The 27,073-nt window shown below is 43.5% G+C and overlaps 1 protein-coding gene and 1 long non-coding RNA gene across 10 annotated transcripts in view; one reads left to right on the forward strand and one right to left on the reverse strand.

Annotated features, from left to right (window-relative positions):
• The first annotated feature begins 10,048 nt into the window (after positions 1 to 10,048).
• On the forward strand, positions 10,049 to 15,397 carry LOC136284767 (uncharacterized). The gene is made up of 3 exons (XR_010719295.1): positions 10,049 to 11,503; positions 13,678 to 13,790; positions 14,252 to 15,397. It is a non-coding gene; the product is annotated as an uncharacterized lncRNA (long non-coding RNA).
• A 4,224-nt stretch (positions 15,398 to 19,621) lies between these two features.
• The window catches only part of BBX (BBX high mobility group box domain containing), a 136,056-nt gene continuing 128,604 nt past the window's right edge, over positions 19,622 to 27,073 (reverse strand). For all 9 annotated transcript variants that reach the window (XM_066175147.1, XM_066175146.1, XM_066175148.1 and 6 more), the window contains 2 exons: positions 26,317 to 26,509; positions 19,622 to 23,633 (listed from right to left, as the gene is read on the reverse strand). In XM_066175147.1, coding sequence (XP_066031244.1) covers positions 23,546 to 23,633; positions 26,317 to 26,509 — 281 coding nt within the window. In that variant the 3' untranslated portion in view covers positions 19,622 to 23,545. The remainder of the gene's footprint in view (positions 23,634 to 26,316; positions 26,510 to 27,073) is intronic.

The following is a 27,073-nucleotide window of genomic DNA, read 5'->3' on the forward strand; positions in this document are numbered from 1 at the left end:
TGAGGGTGAAGTAAATTGGTTTACATGGATATGAGTAGTGCCAGTTTAACAAGTCTTGGGAGCTGGAGCAACATTGGTGAGAAATATCCAGCATCTCCCCACGCTTATGGCAATTTAAACTGACTCTCATAAAAGTTTGATGGGAAGGGTGTGTCATTGGCCCCCTCCCTCCGAGTAATGGAAGGTGGTTTACCTTTGGTGGCTAGTTATAAAAAGGAAAAATATAAGAAGAAGCTGCCTCAAAATCAAATATATTTTGGGGAACGCTTTGCTTGGGAAAGGGAAGCATTTGGAGGCACTCCTAAAGCCAAACATTTAGGGGGGTGAGAGCCTTCTGCAGGGGCAGAGCCAGGAGCTGGGTTAAACCTCTGCAGTAAGATACATCTCCAGGCAGGCAAAGCATGGAAAGGGTAAAATAATAAAAAATTAGCAATAATTAGTTAATTGGGATTATGCCTTCAGTAACACAGTTACTGAATTAATAGAACCTGTTGGGTTTTATTTTGTTAGACCATAAATATACTCCAGGTAGCAGATGTGGTTCCTCAGCCTGTGTTAATTGAATTAAACTTGCACAGCCCAGAAAAGCAGGAGAGCTTTCCAGAAAAGTACTCACAGAGCCCTTTTTGACCTGACCTGGGAGAAAATTGTGGGGCCAAGAGCATGAGCCAGGGAGCAGGGAAAAGCAAGCAGCATTGTCCCTCATTCTAAGTGGCTCAGTCAGGAGATTAGTCCTGCTCTACAAGATCCCAAACCTTGCCAGTGCTCACACCGACACCTGGAAAATAGGGATGAGGCTTGGAGCAGGGGCTGGCAGGAGTGGGGGGAGGCAGCACCCTGCAGGGGTGGGGAATTCACACCCATTGCAACTCTGCAGTCCCAGCCTTTGAAGGCATAAACCTTCCATCAGGATTACTGAACTCCCACGAGGGATTTTTTTCCCCCTTTCCCCTTCCCTATTGCGTTTTTTCCCCTCAGGCAGACACCTCCACTGTGCTGCAGGGGATCTTCCCCTCCCTCCAAGTTTAATCTTCTTCATCACTGGTGTTTTCCCAGAGCTGCTGTACCCAGCCCAGGTGCTTTTGGAAGAAGAAAGCAAAGCACATTGGAAATGAGTGGCAGCCCAGGCTGGGAGCCCTGGGGGGCATCGGGGCAGCTGCTGGCTTCAGCCTTTGCATCCCTGTGCTCTGCATGTTTCCCTAAGGAAAACACTGAGATTTTTGAAACATTTCAGAGGGATTAGCAGGTCCAACTCCTATTAAAATCAGCAGGAACTAGACATGTAGCCAGCTGGGGGAAGAAGAAAAGGAAAAGGACATTAAACACCCAGCTAAAGCTGTAGTGGTGAATCAACCATACTCCAGCCCCCAAAGGATGAATCAAGTATATCACTAATCCACACTTTTCAGACAACTAAAATTTGCCTTAAAAGTCCATGAGTTATGAATACACTGGGGTTTTTTCAGTAACATGCAAAGCAAGGGAATCATTCTATTACACATAAATACATAGGAATATTTTCTGTTGGCCTTTAAAGGCCCTACTTATTAGAAGATCTTTTCTGACTGTAATTTACTTATACCAATGATCTGGAGATTAAGAAAGCAGGGCCCAGGCCAGGCCAGTTTCTCATGGGGTGAAACTCCACTGAGTACAAGTGCATTTAGGGTAGGGCAGCGAAAGCATCCCTCCCAGGAAGAACAGGAATAAGAAATGCCTGGTAGAATTAAATCCCTCTGAGTGCTGCCTGGCATGCTGCCTTCTGCCATGTGGCTGGGGCTTTTCCATCTATCCTGCCGTCTCCTTTATGGTGCCTGTTGAAAAGACCCCACAGCTAATGAAGGACCCGCAGCTCCCTGTTGGACAATGAGAGGTACAGGCCATAAATCCAGGGCTCCCAACAGAGGGCTGGATTTCTGTCACTCTGCTTTCACACAGGGATGCTCCACACCCCTGGCAAAGTGATTCAGGGGCTCTGGGCTGAAGGCAGCTCTGCCTTCCCATGCAAATCACAGATCTCTGGGTGGATGGTGGAGATGCAGTGTGGGCCAAAACTGCCCTCTGAGCAATAGGGACACCAGGAGAGGTGGCAGGAGAGATGAGTATCAGCATGCTGTTGCCACCCTGTCATGCCACCATGACTTCCTTACATGTCCTGGGAGGTGGGCACAGTTAAATCTCATTAACTAAAAGCAGTATAAGCACAGTAAGACACTGCAGAGCTCCCCATCCCTCCTGCTGTGTGCAACTGCTGGAAGTCCTGGGAGAAAAACCTTTCTCCCAGGCTTCTTCTAGATTTCCCTTCCAAGGGAAGGCTAGCACTGAGGATACGTGCATTTGGTTTTCTCTCCCCAACTCTATCTGAATAAAAAAGAGTTGCTGAAAGTTTGCAGGCAAATTTCCTCTCACATGGTATTTTAAATCTCATGGTGTGCCATCAGAACAGGCTATGTATCAACCATTTATAGCCTAGAAAGTTCAAGAAAGTACAGTGAATGAGACATATTAGTGACAAAACCCCTTCTAGTTAGCTAGGGAGAAATTAGGACCAGAAAAGGTGGAGCACTTTGGTTTAAGATTCTACAGCTATGAGCACCACTGACACTGAGGGTTTATCTCTGTGCTGTGCAGTATCAGGCTTCTAATTAATTTAATTGTCCTTATGATGAGTAATTAAGTGCCAGCCCAAGTGCCAGTCTTCAAATCTATCTAAATGAAAAAGTAGCTGATGATATACAGTAAGGGGGAGGAGGAGGATGATGATTCCTGCCCCAAATGGCTCATGGTCCCCAGCTTTATTTATTTTATTATATTTTTTAAATGACACAGATTTGACGTTTCTCTTCAGTGCAAGCATTTCAAGAGCAACCACCCTGGAGGATGTGGCTGCTCCAAGAGGGCCTGGCTGGTCAGGAATGAGCCCCTGCCTCAAAGGGTCTTGTCCAACCCAGTCCCTGTGTGCAGATGGAAACCCACGAGCTGTGAGGATGCTCAGAGTTGAGCCCCAGGACCTGCAGGCTGAAACAGAGCCCACTTTTTGCCCTAAACCAGTTGGTTTAATTGAAGGACCCTTTAATAACCCTGCCAGTCACGTCACTGAGACTGCCGAGCTGATAACCAATGCTATTTCCTGAATCCACTGGGTTGGGCAGCCTGGGGACCATCCCCTGACTCACTCTGCTTTCACCCAAACCAAGAAACTCCTCACCACCATCTGGCAGACTGCAATCAGCTTGAAAGCATTTCTTAGTTCTCTGGCGTGCAAGACCTTGGCTTTGGCAAGCTGTTCACCAAATGGTGCAACAAATGACAGAAAAGCTCCAGTCTGGGGCAGAAGATGTGGGGTTTACCAAATCCCAGCTCTCGAGGAGCTTAGAGCACTCCCAAGCCTTCCCTCCACAGACCTGGGAGCACCTGCTACCCAGGGCTTCCTCTGAGGACACCAGCACAGCACAGACACAAGGTTAATTTCGTTTGTGCAAACAGTCCCTGGGATTACCAGCTGGACTAATGTGGAGAGGAAGGCATTTACCTCCCCAACAGCCCTTCTTTTAGCACATCTCATTTGTGCAGACAAAAAAGCCTCCGAGGATCCAATCTGCCCTATGGGGAAAAAAACACCCAAACCCACCCAAACTGTCAATCATAAATATGCCATAATAAGCAATTTTTAAAAGGAAAAAATATACAATATAGACACATGCATATAAAATATGCTTCATAATTGAGATTTCTCCAGTGCTCATTAGTTGCTGAATATAGATGTAGTGGGCTGCTGTACCCACTCAGAGCCACCAGCTTTGCTGCTGCCTAATTCACCAACTGACTTCTCCAGGTGGGATGTGCAAATAAGGCAAATTCCTGGCACAGGCATCTGAGGACACAAGAAGATTATTTGACGGGGTCAGGGTCCAAGGGAGAAGTCCTGCTACTCAGAAATGGGGGTGATCTTTTTCCTCCATCATGGAGCAAGCACAGCAAGATGAAGCCAGGCATTTCCTGGATACAAGTCTCTGGTTCATCTTCTCTGTTGATGCAAAAAAAAACCAAAACCCACAACACACACACACACACAAAAATCCCCTAGATACTTATATTAACACAAAAAGAAAAAGCACGTTTTTTTTTTCCCAGCAGGAGAGGTGGTAAGGGTTTGGTAAGGGACCAAACTGGAGCTTTGTACTTTTCAAGGGGTCATGTGCAGCAGCCTGTGCCTGTCCCCTCTCTCCAAGAAACCAAGGGACCAGAGGTCAGAACTGAAACAAACAAACAAAAAAAATCTGTTTTGACTTACAAATGAGAGGTTTCTACTGTTTTTTGGGAAGCTTTTCTGTACAGGCCGTGCCATCATTTCGACTTTCGCGTCAGGGTAGAATGGGGCAAAACAAACACCAGAAAATGATGCTGACTGATAAAGGCTGAGATTTTTAGCAGCTTCATTTCCTCAGATGCCAAAGCTGTTTGTTTCTAAGTGGGAGGTGGGTTTGCTCTGCTCCCCCCTGTTCCCTGAGGCACTGCACATGAGCAACCATATCCCAGCTCCTGGAGAAGAGCTGACTTTGTCGGGTGAGTGGTCTGATCACAGCCCCCCTGCTGCGCTAGGGCTGTTGAGGGGAGGGCAAAGCACGGGGCAGTGCTCTGTGTCCCTTTGGGAGGTGACAGGTGGCCCCTGAGCAGCCACAGCTGAGGAAGGGAATGCAGCAGAGAAGGATGTGCTCCGCCTGAAGACACAGCCAAGGGTGCACCCCCACCAGTTGCATCTGGCAGTGAAATTTTTGAGCCACCAGAAAAAAAATCTGCCGGATGTCAGGAGGGAGGAACTGCCATGCAGGACGTGACCCCCCATTCAAAGTAAAGGAAACCAAAGCAATGCAGCCCCAAACAAGCAGCCCAGGTCCGTCTGGGCCATTTGACACGTGTGTAAGTGCTGCCTGGAGCAGTGTTTCAGCACAGGCTGCCTGGCTGTGTGGCTGCTGGGGATGGAGGGTGCATTGCCTTGTGTGTAGGAAAGCACAGAGCGCCCCTGGTGTTCCAGGACCTGAGCCTGGCGTGAGCACGGAGCTCTGCCGATGCCCATTCCTCTGGCTGGAAACCCAGCAGCACGAGGCTCGAGAGAGTGCCAGAAGCTGCCAGTGCCAGTACTTGCCACTGCCGTCGCTGTCCATGCCAGAGAAGTAAAAGGGTGGTTATGGGTTTAGAAGATATGCAGCGACTCTGGGTCCACATGGTCTCCTTAGGGACAGCCAAGGAAGCAAGGGTCTGTCCGCTCTTGGCTGCAGCTCCCTCCTTTGGAGCAGGAGGTGCCAGGTTGTTGTCCTGGTGCCCACCTGGCTCTTCCAGCAGGAGAGGTGCCAGCTGTGGCTGCAGAGCCACCTCCTGCCCCGCAGCAGCTCCCCGCAGTGCACGAGTAAGGAGCACACCACTTGGCTTCAAAACATACAATATACTTTATTGCCTGCTAGATAATCAAAGTGAGGAGTAAACACCATAGCTGGAAAAAGCAGAAAAGGACCAGGAGAAGGAAAAGAATATCCAGTCACCAAACAAGTTATCAGGCAATAAACCATACACAATATAAATAATCTTTTCCCCAAACAACTAAATCTTTATTTTGCTAATGGCCATTATATGGTTAATTATCAGTAGTAAAATCTCTGGATTTTCTTTTCTACACAGCATTAGTAGTAAGAAATATATAAGGGACTCTGCAGAAAGCAATACAAAGGAGTTATATACACAGGCACCTTCTGTGGAGCAAGAACAGAACCTCATCTAATAAGGAAGGGCTATCTACAAACCAGAAGACCATGGTAATACAATATTAGCTCAGACTTAGTTTAGCTGCAGCCTTTCCACAAGGTAGGCTAGCCAACTTATGTATACATATATATTTTTATATAGATATATATAGAGATTTATTATTTTAAAAATAATGTGAACTACCTGTAGTTCCTAGACTAATTTTAAAGAGGCAGTGTACCTTTCTGAAGCTTCATTTCAGGAAGTATATTAAAAATGGTATATAAAAGACTAGCAGACCCAAGCTCACATATCGAGTCCTGATATCTTCCCTCCAACTTCTTTTTCTAATGCTATAGCTGCCACCTGCATTGACAGCAATGCCTTTAGTCATCTGGATTGCTATTTATGTTGCTGTAATTGCTACCACTAAGTTTACTGGATTATAGTGTTAGTAATTGTCGATTATAAATAGCAATAATGCTGCAGTACACTGTCAAAGCCTGCCGCGTTATGAAGATCTAGTCTGTATGTGCATGCAGAATTTTGTTGTTTAATCTAAAAGAACATTTCTCAGTCAAAGTGCTTCCCCTGTCAACCCCACCACATGGCAAGGGCTCCTCTCTCACCCCACACCAAACTCTCAGCAGCCCTTCACACAGCACCCATTCATCCCACTTTGTTTTCAGGACATAACCCTTTCCTCTCACACAGCCAGTGTCCTTAAGGCTACTAAATACGACTTATTAAAATTAAAACTGACTATTTGAGGAAATGCTTTTAACACATTTTTGTCTAATCTTCAACTGGGTCATCTGAGCCTCGTGCTCCCCACAGCAGGCAGGGAGCAGGGCGCTGCCTGCTGCTGCTGCTCAAGAGCCAAGCCCAAGCTGCCAGCAGAGGAGGAGGAAGGAAGAGAGAGACACTTGCATGGAGCACCGTAAAGGCCCAGCCAGGCCCAGGGTGCCTTTTGTGCCATCCTTTTCCAGTCTGCTCCCTGTTTGTGTCTTGGGGTCCACTCACGAAGGCAAAGTGGGAGCAGGCACATGCAGACAGGCAGCACCCCTTCCAATGGATTTCCTCCTAAAAACAGGGATAGAGGGATGAGGCCCCTCTTGTAAGTGGTATCACTTTGCTCTCAGCCCAACCCTCGCTGCTTAGACAAGATGCCACATCACTTTTGCTCATGACACAGATGGCACTTAACACACTCCCTGCCTGAGGGTTTCTAGAAGCCTCTTCCCAGATCAGTGATCACACCCTGATAGGCAGTTGCTCTGCCTCAGGTACCACACCAATGTTGAGGGGATCCCCCACAGCCTGCCGCCTTCCCTGACCACCTGCCAAACCGGGATCCAGCCCACGGGACTCAGCATGGTCCCACCTGCACAAGGGGCCACTCTGCTGCCCTGGAGCCCCCAGCCAGGCACACACCACAGGCAGAAACAACCTCCAGTGCAAGCTCCAACATGTGACCAAAAGCACACAGCACACGCTCAACAGAAGCCATCTTTGATACAGCACAAGACGTGCATCAAGAAAAGTGTGGCAATAAAGAAACAGTTTCCCCTAATAGTTCTGACATTTTGATAGGGGAGCTTAAAAATAGGTATTTGAAAGAAGGATGCCCTGATGGAACAGGATGTATTTGCAGTAGGTAGGGAAGGAAGGATGATCTGCAGCCAAGAGCATACCTACCACGAGCGCTCAGCCTGGCAAACACATCCTTGCTGAATTGCGCCCTCTGCATCTTTGATTACAAAACAGTAAAGATAGAAAGTTCCTGACTGGTATTTCAAGTGAACTCAGAAGCAATCTTAGCTATCCAAGCAGCAGGCATCCTTCTTTGTCTCATCCAGGTACCTACTGGGAACAGGCAAGAAAGTACCACAAGAAGAGGGGTGCACACAAAAGCTGGAAGCTGAGCTTTACGGTGCATGATGTAAATTCTTCTGCCTATATCAGGAAAGCCAATGTGTAGGGAAACTGCTTAAAATTCAGTCACTTCAGTCCCTGCATCACCACAGAGCATCATGTCACCTTATTTATGCCCTTAAACTTTGCTTTGCCATTGACATAGACTGTGCAAGCACAACAGAAGAGAAATGCCCTTCTGTTTTGCATTTTGCTAAGAATTTTGTGCATGCCAGGGTAAGAGGATCAGAGTTATTTTTCAGTTCTGTTTGTAATTCCTCTCCAGCTCTACAGGACTCAAAGTACATGCTGATACTCAAATGCAGGGAAAATGCAGGAAGCACCTTGCTATGCTGGGAGGTAGGGGGGAGAAAAAAGGGCAAATTTTAAGTGAGAAGCAATTACACTGTAAAATCAGCTGAATATTCATCTGTACTGGCTGCTCTTGTGTTTTTTGGACTACTGAGTAACATGGTGTAATCTGGAAGTCATACTCGGGTTGATCTGCTGTAAAGTGCAACTTTTTTATCACTTTTATCTCCACTGTTGCTTGTTTTCGCTTATTCCAGGTAGGGTTCCCAGGGGCAAGCTGCACTGAGAAAATCAGGGGGAGCACAAAGGATTAAGAGTCTATGAGAGCAGGAGAAAACTGTGAAACATGGAGGAAAACACTTTTCTTTCCCCAGGCATTACTAAAGACTACATTGATGATGAAAGCTGAGGACTACTGAACATATACTGGTTAATTTGCAACTTAAGTACAGCCTGATAGGCATGCACCGTATTTCAGTTTGTGTGTGACAACAGGAGCAAAAATTCCTAGCATTAAGCCAGAGTGATTATTGGGCCTGGGGAAAATAATTTCATCCCTCCCACAAGCTTGGTTTCCCCTTTTATAGTGCCAGTTCTTCCAATCACAAAGTTGTTGAGGGAATTGCATTTTCTCAACTGCTCTTTTGCATTCAACTGCTCGGTTGCCCCCTTTTCCTTTTTAAGCCATTAAATATTTCCTCTCTCAATGGCTGAAGAATGCCAGCTTCTGCAGGGGGTTGTGTATGGTGATACTGCCCTTCAAGGTCAGTCTTTGGTCAGTACAGGGATTTCCTCAAAGGCTCATACTGGAACTGAACAGACCTGGGTGCCCCATCCATTCAAGCTCCTTGCCATATCCATATGCCCATAACTGGGGCCAGGTGTCACCTGGAGCAAGCCTCTGTATTAAGCCTCTGCTTTGTGTCCTGCCAGTGGTGCCACTTGTTTCAGCTCCTCAACACAGCACGCAGTCCCTGTGCTGTGTTGCTGTGACTGCTGGGTGTCAGTGCCCAGCTGTGCCACCACAAGGAGCAGCTCAGCGGGGCCTTGGGGCACCACGGCACACAAAGGGCGCTGAACGCCTCTGGCAGCAGGGCCACCTCTGCCACTGCCTGCGGAGTTCCCTGCCAGGGCCCCGTGCAGGGCTGGTGCTTGGAGCCCCAAGCAGTGCAGGGACACAAGAGGCGGCCGGGCACTGCAGCAGGCTGCCGGCGCTGCCTGGGCCACGGGGCTTCGCCGCTGCCTCCCCCACCTGGAGCTCCCTGTGGCCACGCAGGAGAGCAGGGCTCCGGGTCTGGGGCAGGGCCCCGGCACATGCCAGTGTGGCTGCGGTGATCCTTGTCCTGGGCCCGGACCAGTAGAGTGTAACAGATTTGCTGACCCATTTCTTGCAAGCCTGCAACTTCTGGTGAGTGCAGCAAAGCCCTGCCCTGCCCAGGGCACCAGGCACAGCGACCAGGAATCCAGGCTGAGAGCCTCCTGATGAAACACAACAGGCACAAAATGAAGGCAGCTGTCCAGCTTGAGGGACGTGCTCTCTCCTTTGCTTCCCCATTGGATGCCTATTCCCAGTAATGGGTTCTCAGCATGGTCTGCCACCCAGAGACTCCTCTATTAACTGTGGCATTGCCCCAGGTAAACTGGCGCACAGGCAACAGGGGAGTGCACAGCTCTTGTAACACACTGGCCCTGCTCCATTAGTCTCCCAAGTGTTTCAAAATTATTCCACTAAGTCCTAGTTTGGAGCTGGAGAGAGTATTGTAGGCAGAGCCATGGGCCCCTGTCTCAAAGTAGGGACCCAGGGATGTCCTGGTCCCTGCACTGCCAACACCATTGCAAACAGCTTTTCCCAAGTCTTCCACGGAGAGGCTGCATCAGACCCCAGGCAGGGACGGTGCTGCAAACACAGGTGATGGATGCCTTGCCAGCAGCATCCCACCAGAGGACAGTTAGGAAAAAGCCTGTTTCCAAGACAGGAGGCAGGGGAGAGAGGACTGCTGTAGGCCAAGGGCAGGCTGTGGTCCCTGCTGGCCTCCTGCTGTGGCTGGCACAAGCATTGCCTAATGAAATGGATGACGTTCTCCTTTGGTTTCCTCCTCGAAATATGGCTTTACTGATGGCCTTGTAGTATCTGAAAAGGGTACTAAGGAAAAAGGCTGGCAAGCTGGGTTAGTTTGGGGCTGGGGAGTTTTTGGTTTGGCTTTCTGTTTTTTCACTGTCTGAACTCTGTAAAAAAATAAATTGAAGGCAACTACTGGATAGAAAACACAGCATGAGGAGAAAGGTCTCTTTGAACCTTTCTGATATGGCTATTAACCATCAACCTGACACACCATTCGAAGAAAGAGGTTTTCAAAGGCATGGAGGAGTCCTGTGGTGACAAAGTTGGGCTGGCACTCCTTGAAAATCTTGTCTCAGATTCTATCTGACCATTATTTCTTAGGTTGCATTCATAAAAACATATAAAATGCTCCTCTATCTAATGTCATTTGAGGACACTGTCTTTTTCTCCTATACCCTAGAATTTTGTATTTAGGCACTGGGGGAATAAACCACCCTCAAAAAGACAGTCAAACACTGGAAAAAATACAGCATGGGAAATAGTTGATTCTCCACCATTAGAGGTTTTTAAGGACAAGTTCAACACCCACTCGTCCACCTGTCAGATCTGTGCTAAGTATAGTTTAACCTGCCTTGGAAATTGTCTAGCTGATGTCTCCAAGTCCCTTTTGGCCCTGTGACTCTGCACCAAGTAAATACTGCCAAGATCTCATTCTGCCACAATCCAGGATGTGCTGTTTGGTTTTCTGCTTTAGCTTGCTGTTTGTCCAGGAATACACACAAGCACTTCAGACATCCTATTAAAGAGTCAGCTTACACTTTTCCACACATACCACCAAAACCATGTCTACTTCTATAGTCACCCTGAAGAGAGAGAAAAATGGGGAGCAGCAAACCAAGAAGAACATACAGAAATGTCTACCCTGACATTCAAAAGCTGTCACAGAAAGCTTTTCTTCAGCCTTTTTCCATCTTGAAAAATGCTGACTGATGTGCTGACAAGTTGATAATGAACAAGAAAACCCCACACTGACAAGAATCACTGCCTCTTTCAAATATTCTTCACTGGTTCTTGCCCATGGTTTTTAAAATCTGCTACAAGTAGCCCAACAAATTATGTGGTTCACATGAAACATGACTCTGTCTTGAAAAAAAAAAAAGAAAAAAAAGTCAAGCTAGGAGCCTGGGCCATTTCGAAGCAGGCACTCACAAACATCAAGATGAAAAACCTTTAGGAAATACCAACACTACTGTGATGATGATGTGTGACGCTGCATTTCATGTAACACGATTGCCCAAAGCTGACCTCTCACCCCCAGCTCCTCTCAGCTGGCTTATGGTGCACAATTAATGCAACAACATAACAGCAGCCAACCTGCAAGGAATGACTGAGAAAACAGCAGCAGCTGCACTGGTCAGCCACGCTTACCTATGGATGGCAGTGGGAATCCATCTGTTCACCATTTCTGCAATTACTGTAAGTAATGACAATTACTTTGTAAGCAATTACTTTAGCAACTTAGAAACACAAGGAGAAAATGCAGAATTTGATTTATGGAGGTGCAGGTCTTTCCTTACAGGCTTGTCTGCACCCTGAGTTAATCCTCCCACCCCTATTTATAAATTTCACATGGGTGAAAAAAGACCATTTTGGGACAGATTTAATTGTGAAAGTCTGTGGCATCCTTCCCCAGTTCATGTTTCTTGATGAAAACAATGCTCAGTAACAAGAGATAAAAAATGTCTTTACATCAGCAATTACGCCATGTGCACAGAGCCTTGAGACAACCACCATCATCACAACAGTATTTCAAGGAGATGGATGAAGTTTACAACAGCAAGTATCTGTTGCTTCCACCGCCAGTCTCTGACTGTAACAACTCAAACCCACAGGGAACTGCTCTCCCCACACAATCTCTGTCATGCAAAGTGCCTAGAACAGCTTTCAAACACAAGCAAGTGAAAGACACAGAAACAAAAAGCAACATTTTACGGACTGACAAGACATGCAGGGCAAGAGCCCTTGGCTGTGTGAATCCTGCAGGTGCAACTCGAACTGCAGTTGTCTGCAGCACCTGTCAGCTGGCATCCCTCTCCCATCCCTTTGGATGCTGTGGGGCTGCTGCACATCTTCCCAATGGTCAGTGTCCCTTCTCTGGAGGGAATGCCATAATGCTGCATGTCTGATCCCACAGTGTGCCCCCATGTGTGCCTGCTGCCTTAGGCAAGGCTAAGTATGAGTATGAACAAAGTAACTGGAAAAGCCAATATTATATTTATTTGAAGATTTCTTCAGTAATTATGGAGGAAAAAGTGTAGCTGTCTGGGGATTGTCTATTCCTCCTTTATTAAAAGAAATTTAGAAATGTGTTGAGTTTTATTTTACAAGTTAAGGCTTAGCATGAGTTTGTGCGAATGTTATAGGTCTAATATACAGTATTGAAAGGGATTTGGTTTGGCTAAAAAAAAAAAGAAGTGGATTTAAGCCATGCACTAAAAAATGAACCAGGCCAAATTCCCATAAACTGCAAATTTATTCTCACAATAAACTGTTAGGAGGAGGAAATACTTTATCAGGTTTCAAAAACCTGCTGAGTGCCTGGCTCTGGCACTGGTGGGCTTTGCTACAGAGAGCTTGGGCTCAAGAAAGGCCTGGGGAGCCCAGCTTTGCTGCTCTATCCACCTCCCAGCAGGATCCCACCCCCTGTGCCTATCTTTTTTCAGAAGGTGTGTTTCACACACAGACAGAGCTCAGGAAAACTATTGTTAAAATACTAATTAAAAAAACACGGTTGGTTTTTCAGAGTTATGCAGTAGCTTGGGAAGGTGTGGAATACTGTCCATCCTACTGAAAATCTGTCCTATGTTTTGCTACTGATGTCTAGCAAGTGCTCAGTCTCTCAGAAAAAAAAAAAGAGAGGAGAGGAAGGCAAGATGACTGAAAAGCAAGGTGAAAGATTTGCAAGTGAAGCTTGATCTTCCCAACTTCCTGCAGCATAAAGAAACCCATCCAAGGAAGAGATCTGCCTCTGTCAAATATAAAGTATTTTCAGTGGGACAAAAAACCCAACCAGTTCTTTTTAAACAGCTTTTATACTGTTTATGTCCCTTGTATCTTGATGGAAACAGATTTCCAGTGGCTGAGATTTGTAGGATGGTGGTTTAATCCTGAATACAAATGCACATTCCTGGCATGTCACCACATCCTCCAACAAGCACGGTCAGGTGTGACAGGCCAGTGCTGCTAAGGGACTCTGGAGTCATCTACGTCTGAGGCAACATAGAGCATCTCAAAAATTCCATATGCCATCTTCTATTTATCTTAACACTGTTGAAATAGCTGTATTTGTGGTTTTATTTATCAAGAGTACTAAAAAATTGCTCATCTTCCAAAGCACATTGAGTATTTTCTGAGTGGTCTAAAAGCCCAGAAATTTCTTAAAAGAATACATTTTTATCTCATCATTAAAGATGCTTTTAAATCCCTGCTTGCAACCCTTGGTCTTTAACTAGAGAACCACTGTGTCAAGTGGAACAGGAAATACCTATTGTTTTTGTCTAGGTTCTTTAAACTAGTTGTAGATTAACAGAATCCATGAATATGAAGCTAGTGCTTTTATACTAACTCTTGCGTATTACGGTGTTTTCAAGGTTCTCACCCATGAAATGTATCATGAGTAAAATCCTCATAAATTAGTTATCTCAAAAATGCAACCCTTCATCCCTAAGAGATTTCCTTGCTGGCATGGACTTCTGCATGAGAAGTAAGTAGTTACCTTCACTTTGAAAGATCCCAGAACTCAATTAACTATGTCCTAAATGTGGTGCACTACAGTTACTAGCAAAGATGTTTGGAAAACATTATGTACCAAGATTAATCAGTCACACAGCAAATGCTTCCCTCCATTACTTTCCAGTGTAAAACTATGCTTTGTGCCAGCCAAGCATGGTATATTTTCTTAAGACAGCAATAAGATTTTTTTTCATTACTGATTCAAATAATAATGAGCACTTGATATTATTTATGATGTACTTGCAGAGAAGCACTCATTAGCAACACTTACACCACGTGCCAAATACATCTGTCATCTGGGAGTGAACGGGATGGTTTAGAACTGCAGCTCACACATTACTTCTAAAAGTTACTGCTACAGTCACTGAAGCAAAACACAGCATCCATTCCAAGCCGCAGACTTGAACTGCAATTTCTGCTTTTTGTTTTCAGACTGCTTGGCAAACCTTGCTCTTGAAATTGGAACCTCTTGAAGACAATGAATTGTCCATCTGCTGTGATGGTAATTTCCCTGCCACCTTACTTCCGTTAGAAAACACTGCTCTTCAAAACAAAAGCAAACACAGCCTTGTTGCCACAACCTGTCAATCTCTGTACCGCCTACCGAAACCTGGAAGCTCATGAAGGTCCAACTTCACCATCGAGTTCCCAGCTGGGTTTGTTTCACTTTGTTTTACAAAAATCTATCTAAGCAGCTGCAGGCAAGCACAGATCCCACACAAAGCCATCGAGGCATTGATAAACTTTTTGCCATCCTGAAGTGGAGAGGCCTGTAGCGAAAGAACCTCCCCCCTGCCAGAGCCCGGCTTTGTGACAAACACCACAGCAGGGAGTCCCAAACCAGATGAATCATCTCAGAATGTAACAGGGAATAGTCTGTCTGTCAAGAGAGAGATGTGCAATGAATTTGCTTCAAATGACATCACTGACCAATGGCAATGGCACGCTGCAGGCTGCCAGAATCAGTGACATTGGTTTTGCAAGACTGAAAACCCATGAACTTCAAAGCCATTATTATTGGACGCAGAAACTAAAACGAAGTATCCTTAAACTATTGACAGATTGGGACTATCTGATTTCCAGATTCTCCTTAACTCCTAAAAACAGTAGAGCGTCTTAACAACCCAGTGGTGCTGACCAGGTATTAAGGGAACCCACCCTTGGAAGGAAGGGAATTGATGCTCAGGTTGGTCTGACTGAAGTCTGATAGTCTGCTCTACCTGGGAAGCTTTTGGTGGGCTGTGGAACTTGTACTCCAAAGATGTATTTCAAAAACTTCTTTTGGATTGGAAGGACATGTCCCAGGACCTCACGTTTTCTCTTTCCCACCCTTTTTGTTTTCTCAAATTGGATGTCGTTTGATGGCAACACTTGCCTTCTCTCAGTGTGCTGCAATGCTAAGCCTGTCATTCTGACCCAACTGGCTTGGTTTTTGAGTCTCTTTCAATTAGTTCCTCTTGTTTCACAGGCTGACAAATAAGCTAAAGTGCTGCTCTATATGGAATAAATGTTTTATATTTTGTACTTCATATAGGCTGGATTTTCAACTGGAATTTCAGCTGGGCTTGCAGCAGTGACACTGGGCCAGTGCACTTCCGCTGAACAGCTAATGATTCTCCAATCAGAAAACAGCCAATAAAGCCTTGATGAAATTTCAAGTATATTTTAAATACAACTGTATTAGAGCTCAATTTTACTGTTGCTGTGCCAAGAACAGTCCACAAAAAAGAATTTGACACTGGATAGAAGGTAGATGTTGAATCTTATAGGTTTTATTTCAGAAAACAAAACAAAACAGAACTTTGCAGCAGAGATAGGAACGCATCTCGTATTTTGTTACAAAGTGCTAGTGTCCTACTGGAGAATCGACAGCCCCATGAGCTTGTGTATAGCATGGCTACTGTAGGCCCAGGTACACTGTGTGTCTCACTCCATGTTGTCACATTGTAGGAAAAAATAGTCTCTCTGAAAACAGGGTTAGCTGTACATTAAGAAAGTCCAGGATGAACAATGAAAGGGACCCAACAAATGGTATCAGGGGGAGAACAGCAGTGTCTAGCAAAGCGTAGTGCTTGAATCGGATGACACTTTTCCACCCTGTTTTTTTTTTCAGAAGTATTAGTGGAAATTTACCTTACCTGACAGTTATAGAGTCAGTGTAATGCCATGCAGTTGCAAAAAGCAACCTGAGTGAGCGCTGGGTAACAAACCAGATCTAGATGCACTGAGAATTAGCTGAATTCAGCAGGTCTTTAGTTGGAAGAACCAAATGAGAGCAGAGAAGAAAAGATGGGACTTCAAAGACTGAAGATGACTTTTTAAAGGTAATTTAGTAATAGAAAAAAGTGAATAGTGACTTCAAGGTCCCTGACTGGGCATCTGCTACTGACAGAACATGTATTTCTTAAAATTTCTTCCACTTCTTTTGCTTACTGGATCAGAACTTTCCTTCCCCTTCCCTATGACCTTTACGGCTGAAGCTTTTCCATTCCTGGTGTTTCTTTGCAGAGATACTGACGCATACCCCGTAAAGGCAGTGCAAGATTGCATACATTTCTTCTTTCCTGAGTAAATAGCACATAGATAAAAAAAGCCACAAACCTAAAGGTTTCCCTTCTGCTGCTTTTGACTCAGAGACAGGAGATCTGCTCCCATGTGAACAGCCAGCATCTACTGGCTTCATGAAGTATGTTCTGGGTCTTCTGTGGTCAAAAATACACTGCAATCAAGGAGGTTTCAGGCATCTAAGGACCGAAAAAGAGAAGATCCCCAACAGTCTAATTTTCAAGCCCGAAAAGGGTAAAATATATGGGCAGAGCAGATTCCTGATTTAAACAAGTTTCCAAAGTAGTGGGAACCTACTACCTTTTAAAGCTTACGTACTGATGTCACTTGCTACTTATTTCTAACAGAGGAACCATTTCTGATTAAGTTCTCTTATGTCCAAAGACTGGAATCATAGCAAGGGCTTCTTCTGTGGGACAACTCTTTTATCTTTGTTGACTAACAACAAGCTTCCCGATTGTGCAAAGAAGACAAAATCCACAAACACAAAGTAGATACCTAGAAAACTCAGAAGAAAAAGCAAACTTTTCTTCCAGAGCCTGACTGCATCGAGTCCTGGCTCTCTCTGTCCCACAGTCTCCAACCTCATGCAATGTAAGTCCACAGAATTCTGGGGCACCTGAATGGATCTGTGGATCTTCTAAACAATGTCAACAGTGCTGAGCCAGGCTCAGAAGTTTTAAAAAATAAAAATGGAAGCTCCCAATACAGACACAAGTAAGGAAGAACAATTGGGCAGAAGTTCTTTGCGAAGTAAATCACATCTTCAACAGTCACTGTGTAGAAGCTGAGTGGATGATCTGACAGAAAACTACAGCTTGCAGTTCTGAGGGTCCATCTCTGGGTTTTGGCATCTTCCATTTTCAGGTGAAAATGAGCTTGTTTAAATATAAACAACCCAACAAGTCCATACTGTAGCTAAAAACAAATTCTGCAAACACTGCTAACTCAGCCATATGTTAAAGTAAACAATCATTTGATGGTAAAGCAGGTGAAGTATCAAAGAAGCTCCATTTGAATAGTATTTATTAGTTTTAAATGGGAAACTGTTTACAGGCACACACTAGATAACCAAAATAGAATGAACATAAAGAAATCTATTTGAAGGTCCTTATCAAATATTTCAAATACTTTATTAAATATTTTATTCCATTTCATTATCACAGTTTAATGTACTTTAGCATGTCATACACATGACTTAACATGTGCACTTAAAAGAATCAAATTAGAGGGTTTTGAACAAAGTATGACATTCTATAAATGTGCTTACTGACTTAACTACACACGACTAAGAAGGCAGTAGCTCTGTTATACCATTGAAGGAGATGAACTACTGTAAGGCATGTTTCCACCCAACTTTGGAGAGAATAAAACCATATACTAGATCAAAATTCAGTGGAAATACATGTGAGAATAGAAGTTGAAGGATTGGGCTCCAAGGAGAAAGATCATAGCTAATCAGTTGTGTTGAAACTGTCAACAGATACTGGTTATTAAAAGCAAGCACTGCTGAGAAAGAAGGTTTTTGTAGCATACAGGTCAGCAGGATCTGTGTTTTTTTCAGGTGTGATTTTTGAAACTCACACCTTATGGTGTGTAATGCGAAGAAAAGATACCAAAATCTAGCAAGGAAGTTGGAAAACTATAATCTGAGAAACTTCAAGCTGTTTTATGAGCGAACACGGGGACACTTTAGCACAGAGTCCATGCTGGAAGTCACTGCACGCCGAGGTGTGTATGTGTACATACACACTCGTGCAGACACACGCACGTAACATGCCTCTCCTGCTTTTGTCACCCTCAAAGACCCAGCCACTGATTGGAGTATAGCAGTACTGAGGGGCAAACAAGGTTTCAGCTGTGGAGCTGAAAAGAGCAGACTAGACCATTACATTCGGGAGCCCAGTCAGTTTTCCTGAACAGGTGTGGTTTTCCCAGTGGAGAACAGCGTGGTCTGCTGGTATACGCTAACAGCCAAGACCCAGAAACTACAATCTAATTCTTTGGAAGAACTCCACAAATGTTGAGCTACTTGCAGTCATTTTTAAAGTTCCACCTCAATGAAGGCCCTAGGTCATGATGATGTGCTTCCCCCAGGAACACCACGCAAGCCCAAGCTTAAATCAAGAGCATAGTGGTCCGTGATCGGGGCTCCCACACTGTCACAGTGCTAACAACAATGCTGCCCCTTAAGGAAGGAGAGTTTCCAGCCTAAGCTTGGGTGTGTTGCTGAGTGGAGATCTCATGTCAAGTCTTCCTAGATTTCTGCCATCAGAGAATTAGTAGGGGGACATAAAATAGACATCCATCTCATAAGCTTCTTCAAAGCTGTCAGTTCAGTACAGCATACTGAGTATATAAATTACTATGGTAGTACTTCGGTGAGAGAATAAACCTCACTGTGCCTTTTTCTGGGGGAATTCAGGGGAGGAGGCAAGTAACCCTTTCACAGCCTAAACATATACTTGTTCATGGCACTCAGTGTCCTGAAGTGCCTCAGCATCCTGGCAGCTGTAAGTTGACAGTTCAAAAATATGTACAAGGTAAGGAGAATGCCACGAGTATTGCAAGACATGGCAAAGGAGCTCTTCAAAGAAGCACAGCAAACAGCATCTAATGGATAATGTAGGGTAAACAACACACAACTTGCAGAGTTATGTTTCCTTGCAAAATCAGGACTGCGAATGTAAACTCCAGAAGGAAGTTTCAAGAGCAGCATGTGGCTTACTCAACACCCCTGGAAACATCAGAAGTCCAGAACCCCACGAGCACTGCATCTTCTGCTGTTACAGAAACTGATCTCACTGAACCGAGCAGAGCTAGTAAGCCCACATCCTGCAACCCATGTGACTGTGGCAGAGGTTAAACAAAAATGCTCCAGCAACAGAGTTTGGCTATCACGGTATATTCAGCCTTTACGGTGTCTGCACTATATAAATGCTGCTCTTGGAAAATAAACACACAGCAATATACAAATGGTATCAAATGGCCAAAAAGATTACATGATCAAGCCTGAAAGCAAATGGAAGTTAACAAAAGTAGTCTTTTAGGAGAGGTAGCCATACTAGGCTCAGCATTCAAAAAAAAAAGGGAGTGCACTCAAAAGGGTCAACATACATTATAGTGTCTTGTAGACCCATCATGTTTCTGGTTTCCTACATCTTTTTTTTTGCAGAATGTACACACCCAGGCACACACACATGCACACACACACACACCCACCCACCCACCCCTATATATACACATCTAAATTCCTTTCTAATTCCCCTTTGTTGCTGTAATGTTGCCACACTGAGAATAAAGGACAGCTTTCTTAGCTTGCTGTCCCATGTCTATAACTTGCTTTCAGTTGGTTCATAATCTGTACAGTAGCTGAACAGGCAGTGGAAATTAAAACTACTTCAATTAATATCCTGTTGCAAAAGACAGCATCCAAACTATAAGGCATTCCCTAGTACTGATGTGACTTACAACTCTCTACTTGCTACAAACTGCAGAATGCTCTTCAGCCTTGTGCTACAAAGGCAGCTTTCATCCAAATAATAAAGACCAAAGCTGGAATTTAAACACCACAAATCCACACACTCCTACCAGTTCCTTGTTCTTGTGCCCCTTTCCAACAACGCTTATCACTTTAATTTCAAAAGTCACGCACCAGTGCTATAAAATAGAAACCCAAACTACCAAGAAGTCTCTTGCTCCTGACTTTGGGATACTGTATTAGTATAAAAGAGCATTCAGTCATCTTAAATAAATATATTCTTTTCTGAAATCACAGCACATTCAAGGGGTAGTTACTGCCAAAAGCAGAGCTTTAAGTAATCTCCATAGATGTTTTCAGAATCATTTAGTCAGAAAAGACCTGTGAGATATGGAGTTTTGATTGATTTGGTCTAATACCTGGAAAACAGCCTACTGTGGGGATAAGAATCTGCATCTCAAATGTTCTGCAGAACGTATTTCCCATATTTGTATACAGTACTAGAACAATTAAGAAGACATTACAGTAAATTTCTCCCAGCTGCTTAGATCTGTAGCTTCAGCTACAGCTACAACAGCTTCAGCTTCAGCTACAACAATGCATTTGTATGCCTCAGAACTATGAAATATCGAAGATGACTAAATAAATAAAAGCCAAGGAAAACTGGGACAGTACTGCATTTTACACTTGAGACAAGATTCCCCCCTCCCATGGGTAAGTCACAGAGGACAACTACAGTAAATGCTTGTCTTTTTTTCAAAGAAAGATTTATACACAGGTTCAGATCCAGAAAATAATGTGAAATGCATAAATATTGATAGCTTTAGCTAAGTTAAAATGGGTTCAGTAAAGTATGATACAACATATTCAGAATAAACAAAGCAGAAAAGCATCATATTTTGGTTTGCTTGAGATATACATAAGGTGCAACAATTTCTTCTATAGAGGCATTTGTGGACAACGTGTTAACAGGTAACAGTGTTTGCTGGTATACTGAAGTACACACAATAGCAGTAAGATTTTCCAAAATGAAAGCAGCTGAAATTAATAAAAATTAAAACAAAACAAACAAGGAAAAAACCCAACCCCAATACAGTAAGATATTGGTCTGAAGTTTTTGTTGTGCTAACAGACTTTGTTACCTGAAAATACTGATACCCCTTCTAGTAGATTCAGGGAAAATACTAGCTACTTAAATCAAGACATCACTCAGAGAACCAACAAAGGCAAATGCCTAGTGAACTATAAAGCTTTGCAGGATTTCTGCTACTCTCAGTGCCTAATCGCTTAAAAATTAAGCATATCTACAAAAAGGTTTATAAGTATCTGAAAACAGTCATATCCAGTAAACTGACCCAACCCTACCCCCTCTCTAAGGGAAAGTCAAGGAAAAGCAGATCAAGTAAGATATTAATTCATATAGAAAAAAGTAATTTTCTGTTTCTTTTAAAAAAGGTACCATTAATATACAGAAATATCTCCAGGAACAATATTGAAATTTAAATTGAGGAAGGATGGGGTGCTTTGACAAAAATATATCTACTCTAAAGGTTTCTAGAGAAACAAGTTAGTACCATTGTCAACGTGAACGGCCTGCACTGTAACATATTTGGATTTCAGCTAATTATAAAGTGGTCCAAAACTCCAACAGCCACCCTGCTGTGACCCACAAGTTTTAAGTCTTTTAAGTTTCTCCTGTCTTGTTAAAATAACTTATAAAAATTTAATAAAATCTTATTTAAAATACCACCATAGGCTGCAATGGCATTCTAGGGACTCTTAGACATTTATTCACCTGAATTTTTAGAAAAGCCTTTTCACTGACTCATTGGTTTGTAAATTTTGTTGTTCTTCTGTTGTTCCCTTCTTTCAACATATGCACCTTCGATGGTGCTGTTTCAGTGACACTTACCCAGCTACCTGCCTTTTGTCAGACCATTAATCCTTTCTTAAAACTCTTGTGGTACATTGTATATTGTTGGCTGACACTGAACCAGAAACTTCCACTTAACTACAACAATGAAAGGCTAAACCTAGCAAGCATTAATAGTTACTGTCCATATGGCTATTACATCAAATTAGTTACAAAATAACCCCAAAACACATTATCAATTCAGTCAAGTATAAATAAGAATGCCTGATAGAATGATGTAAACTCGCATCATTTAAAAACTTAATTCAAAGAACTTCAAACTCAATCTAATACTATCAAAAGTTCAGCCGGTATGACGAAGACTAATAGAAAATTATTGCTGGAGTCCAATTTGGTAAATTGTTGTGCTACAATGCAAAAAGTAGGGAAACATCTTGTGCTATAGAAGAAGTACCCTGTTGAATTTGTAGCTTTAGATCAATTAGTAGTGATCATTTTGCATCTATTGGTAGGAATCAATGCTTGGCTATACAATAGTGTAAGTCAGAATAGTGAAGGTAACAGGACAAGTGATACACTTGGCCTGCTTTTGGGATGTATTTATGAGAGCAAAACACAAAAATTCAACACAAGCAGAGACAGAAACTGGCAGATGGATCGGTTTGGTAGTCTGAATTCAGTCAAACACTACTCTTCCGTTGTAGTTGAACTTTATACAGCTTTCCACTTCACCAACACAAACTGTAATTGGCCCTTCATGCAAACTCTGAAGCTGATTTGGACTGTGCATAGTAACTACAACAATGCCAGTGTCTGTAAAATGTAAAAGGTATGTGTATTGGTGTACACTATATCGAAAAGTCATGGTTTTAAGTTTTTCAGAACTGTGAAATAATACTAAGGTCACTTTTGAAAACCGCATTTGCAGTACTTTTTGTTTACAGGAAAGTTTCACCAAGTTGCTCAGATATCTATGCAAAAATAAAGGAACCCTCCAAGGCATGAAAGACAAGTTCAATTATCTGCAGTATTTTCATTTCCATACATCACTCTTTTTTCTAATGCACATCATCCTGGTTATTCAAAGCTAAATTAATAAGAAACAAACCCAAACGTAGCCTGTCAGAACTTCTCCCAGTAAACTCTACCACTCCGGTGGCAAATATAAAAGTGCAGAACATCTGGACCACGTGGCTGCCCAAACACCGCTAACAATGGTACATCTGTCCAGGCTGCCTTGAGTTCTCTGGAACAGGTTTTAAATTCATTCTACAATATAAACGTAGGCATAACCTATTAATATAAACCATCTTAGAACTTAAATCTTCATGTACAAAAATGACTAAGAATATCTAATAGTAACTAGTGCAGTGCGTCAGTGTTTTTGTTGGTTTTTTTTTTCTTTTTTTTTCTTTTTCATTTAGAATAACTAGGTACTATATGAAAGTAGTTGTCGTACTCTCTGGTTGGTAAAAGAGATGCTGTGTGAGCTAACAGTAAAGGCAGCCTTTTTCACACCAACCACCTGTTTACTGTTTAAAAGCCTTCAATAGAAAGCAAGCTCTGGGATCATTCCACTCCATTTCAGTTCATTAATAGACAACATCACCCTCCTACATACTGGGTTCCAATTTGAGGACCTGGCCCAAGTTGCTAACGTCTGGCTTCCAGTGAATTCTGGGCCACTCAGAGCAATAAGCACTTTATTGCAGTCTCTAGTTCCATCATATGGACTGACTAGCTTCCCTTGGTAAAGACAAGGCTAGGATATTAGGTAAAGCACAATGTTTTACAATAAAGTGGAGCTTCACTGGTCAGCGCAGGAAATAAGCACTGGAGCCTGAGACATTTCATTTGGCTGTCCATCATGTGGGAGAGGTGTGGCCCTCTGACTTCTGCAAAAGAAGAAAAGAAAATCCACCCATCAATACTTGGAGCATGGGAGGTGCTGTTACCAGACCAGAAAGGCCAAGAAGCAGCAGCTGTATGATTTAGCACCCGACACAGCAGCACTGTAACTCCTCACTGCTGCAGGTGCTCACATACTCTGGTCACATGTGCTTTCAGAGGTGTTCCTGCAACAGTAACACAATATCCTGAGGACAACCTACATCACCACCAAAGGCAGGAAAAAACAAGATGTGATGGTATTTGACTACACAAAACAAAATCCACAGCATAACAGTAAGTTAAGAGAGTGCAAGTGCTGTGACTCATTTTGCAAGGGAGTTGCTGCAGCCCTCTGAAGCAGTGCATACAGCACGTGTGGCAAAAGAAGGTAAATGGACAGAGGCACAGATCATGTTAGTGTGAGTCAGCAGACAGCTTTTAAGCAATATGGAAATACACTCATCAGCAGAGTTGCACTGGGATCCCTTCACATTACATGACTACATCAGCCTAGCACATCTCTTTCACTACTACAGCAGTGCTAATTTACAAATGATCCCTTGGCACAGGGTATCATGAAAATAAACTGCACCAGAATTATGGGGTAATCAACTTCAGTCATGGTACCAAATGGACTTGGGAGAACTCCTTTGTAGCCTGCCTTTTAAAATACACACACCAAGCATGTCACTGCCTGTTATTTACTCTCATAGGTGAGGTTCTATTTTTGTTACAATATTTGTCATTGGTAGCAAGAAAATCTGGGGCCAGCTTCTTCTTTACACCAGGGCCACTTTACCTCACTCTGGCCCAGCTAAGACTCCCTGCAGAAACCCCCAGCAGAGGGGGTTCACACATGTGCTTCCCACAACTGGAGTGCAATGAAGTGGCCTTGGCACAAAACGCAGGTCAGACTCAGAGTACTAACCAGGGCATGCACAAGGTAAATAAAGCTAAGCAGAAGACTTCAATTGAAAACCACGCTGCCAGAAGGATTCCATGTCCCAAGGCTCTGTGAAACTACTTAATAAATTAAATTCAGACACTGAAGAGACGCATCAAGCAAACCTCCAATTCTTTTCTTCACATTTCTGGCTATCTGCAAATCAAGTAAGTTACAAAGGGTAACAACAGTTGACAGAGTAGAAAACAGAGAAGCATCTAGCCCATAAGATTTAGGTTTCTGTTTTGACTTCCATTTGCCAAATCTGTGAGAGACATGGCTAATTTTCTACTGGAAGAGTCCCCCCTCAGGGAGGGAACTGTCATTTCACCCCCCTCAGGGTAACTACAAACTGGCATTTCCAACAGTAATGGGATATTTGCCCATTTGGTGTTTTCAGACCTTATGAAAGGTGCTGCATTGCTCCAGCCAACTAATGACATGATAAAAGATGGGATTCAAAGAGAAAGACCCAAGCACAAAGCTCTGCAAAACATTAGCTCACTTCAACCAAGACAAGAGGAGGACAAGAACTCTTAAGAGGCGCAAGAAAGAAAAACCACAGCAGAGCAAATCCTGTTGCTTTTGTGCATTTCTGGTCAGTGTTAATGGCAGTACACGAAACCACAATGGTGTGAATAAGAGCAGAGCTTAGCACAGCACTTCCACAAGTCCCCTTTTGTGGCTCACGACAGACAGGCCGACTGCAGTGTGAAAGAACTTCTCACCAAAAACAGTGCTGCTTAATCAAGACAGCAGCTTCTGCAGAGAGGAACCAGCAGATCTGTTTCTTGTAGGGTTCCTGAGCTTCTAAAAAGCCTTTGAGCATTTGATGTGGAGTCTGGACACAAAGGACTGGGTTCATCAGTGGGGGTCATGAGTGGAACAGTTAATTGAGGCTGTGAATGGTTTCATGAACCGCTGCCTTGAGGAGTTGCTCAGGCAGCCAGCAATCTGCCAAATGGCATCTGTAGAAACTGTGATGGTTTCCAAACGGCCCAATGCTTCCTCAATGAGTTTCCACTGCAGGAGAGGATGGGGTTTCATACCCAGTAAGTCCCAGGAAAGAACAACACCGGATAATCAAGAGTCAAGGAGGACCAGCTGTCTTTGGTTTATTCCCATCACAGGTCTGACGATGCTGTCTCATAAGCCCTAAGTAACCTGCACATTCTCCACCTTATCCGTATGGACGAGAGGACCGACCCAAACTACCCTGGCTTTCCACCACCCAGAGTTGTTCTGCCCCATGCTATTTTGCAGATGCTTTGCCTTCTACACAGCAAAGCACAAGAGTAAGAATAACAAGTTAGCTTTCCTCAGCCATGTTTAGCATAAAAATTCATCTCAAATGTATGAAATTCTCTCCACCATCTTAGGTTTTAGGCCACTAGAAAATGCAAATCAGCATGCAGTAGCTATTTAAATCTGCTATTATCTGACAAATAGCACATGATAATTCTCAATCATTAGGATCTCAAGGAGCATATGAACCTGTTTACATACAAAAACTGGTAGGTAAGCTTACTGGGAAGGATCATTTCACTAACTCCTAAAGAGATTACATTGTTGTTTAGGTGAAGACTTAACACTACTAAGCAAGTGGGGGAAAGCAGACATTCATAGAAAGCTGTGGAAGAGGAAACGCAGGCCAAATTAAACAGTCTGCTATTCGCATACTTTCTGAGCAAGCTGTCAGCCGCATACGATTTACTTAAGACAACAAGAAGAAAAGAAAACCATACCTGTGTACATTTTCCATGGCTGCCACTTCTGCCAGAGCAGCTAAGCTAAAAAATGCAGACACTGCTGGCATATCTGACGTAATACTATGATTTTCTTCTGTCTCTGTATTTCTGGAGCATTCACTGTTGCAATCTGTTTCTGCACTGGATGATTTTTGAAGAGTACTTTGTGGCAGCTCTTTTGGCTTCTCCTCTGCAAAGAAAGTAAAGTGTGCAGATGTAGTCCATATATTCACTGCAGCCTATGCATATGTGACTAGCCTGGTGTTAACAGAACCTTTATCTTTAGGACTTTGATTCTGCCAGTGTCATCTGATTCATGCCGTAACCTCTTCCGACTCAAGCTACTGGGTCAGAAGCACAATACTACGGTTTATGAAGCAGTTCACTGATTTTGCGTTCAACTGAATTTGACCTTTTAGGTCAGACAAGAGAGTTTGTGTGTATGTTTCAGATACAGCAGTCCTGAAAGACTGTCTTACTGGAGAACTCCAACAAGGACTCTGGCATTAACTGTCATATTATGAAATTCAGTTTTACAACCTATAACCAGATGCAGTGTAATTTCTTTGCTGGACTGGAAACAAATTAGGAAAGGTAACAATTTTCCATTTCTCTCTGTATCACTTAACAGTTCTGAGAGTGAAATACCGAAGGAGAAAAGAAAATTTGGTCATTCAAACCGAAGAAGTTGGCTATTATGGACTCAGTGATTTCCCAGTTGGTTGATACCTGTATTTTAAATAATGACCATTCT

Source organism: Chamaea fasciata, unplaced genomic scaffold (assembly GCF_029207755.1).
Source record: "Chamaea fasciata isolate MVZ Bird 193981 ecotype frontalis unplaced genomic scaffold, bChaFas1.0.hap1 SCAF_2, whole genome shotgun sequence".
NCBI lineage: Eukaryota > Metazoa > Chordata > Aves > Passeriformes > Sylviidae > Chamaea > Chamaea fasciata.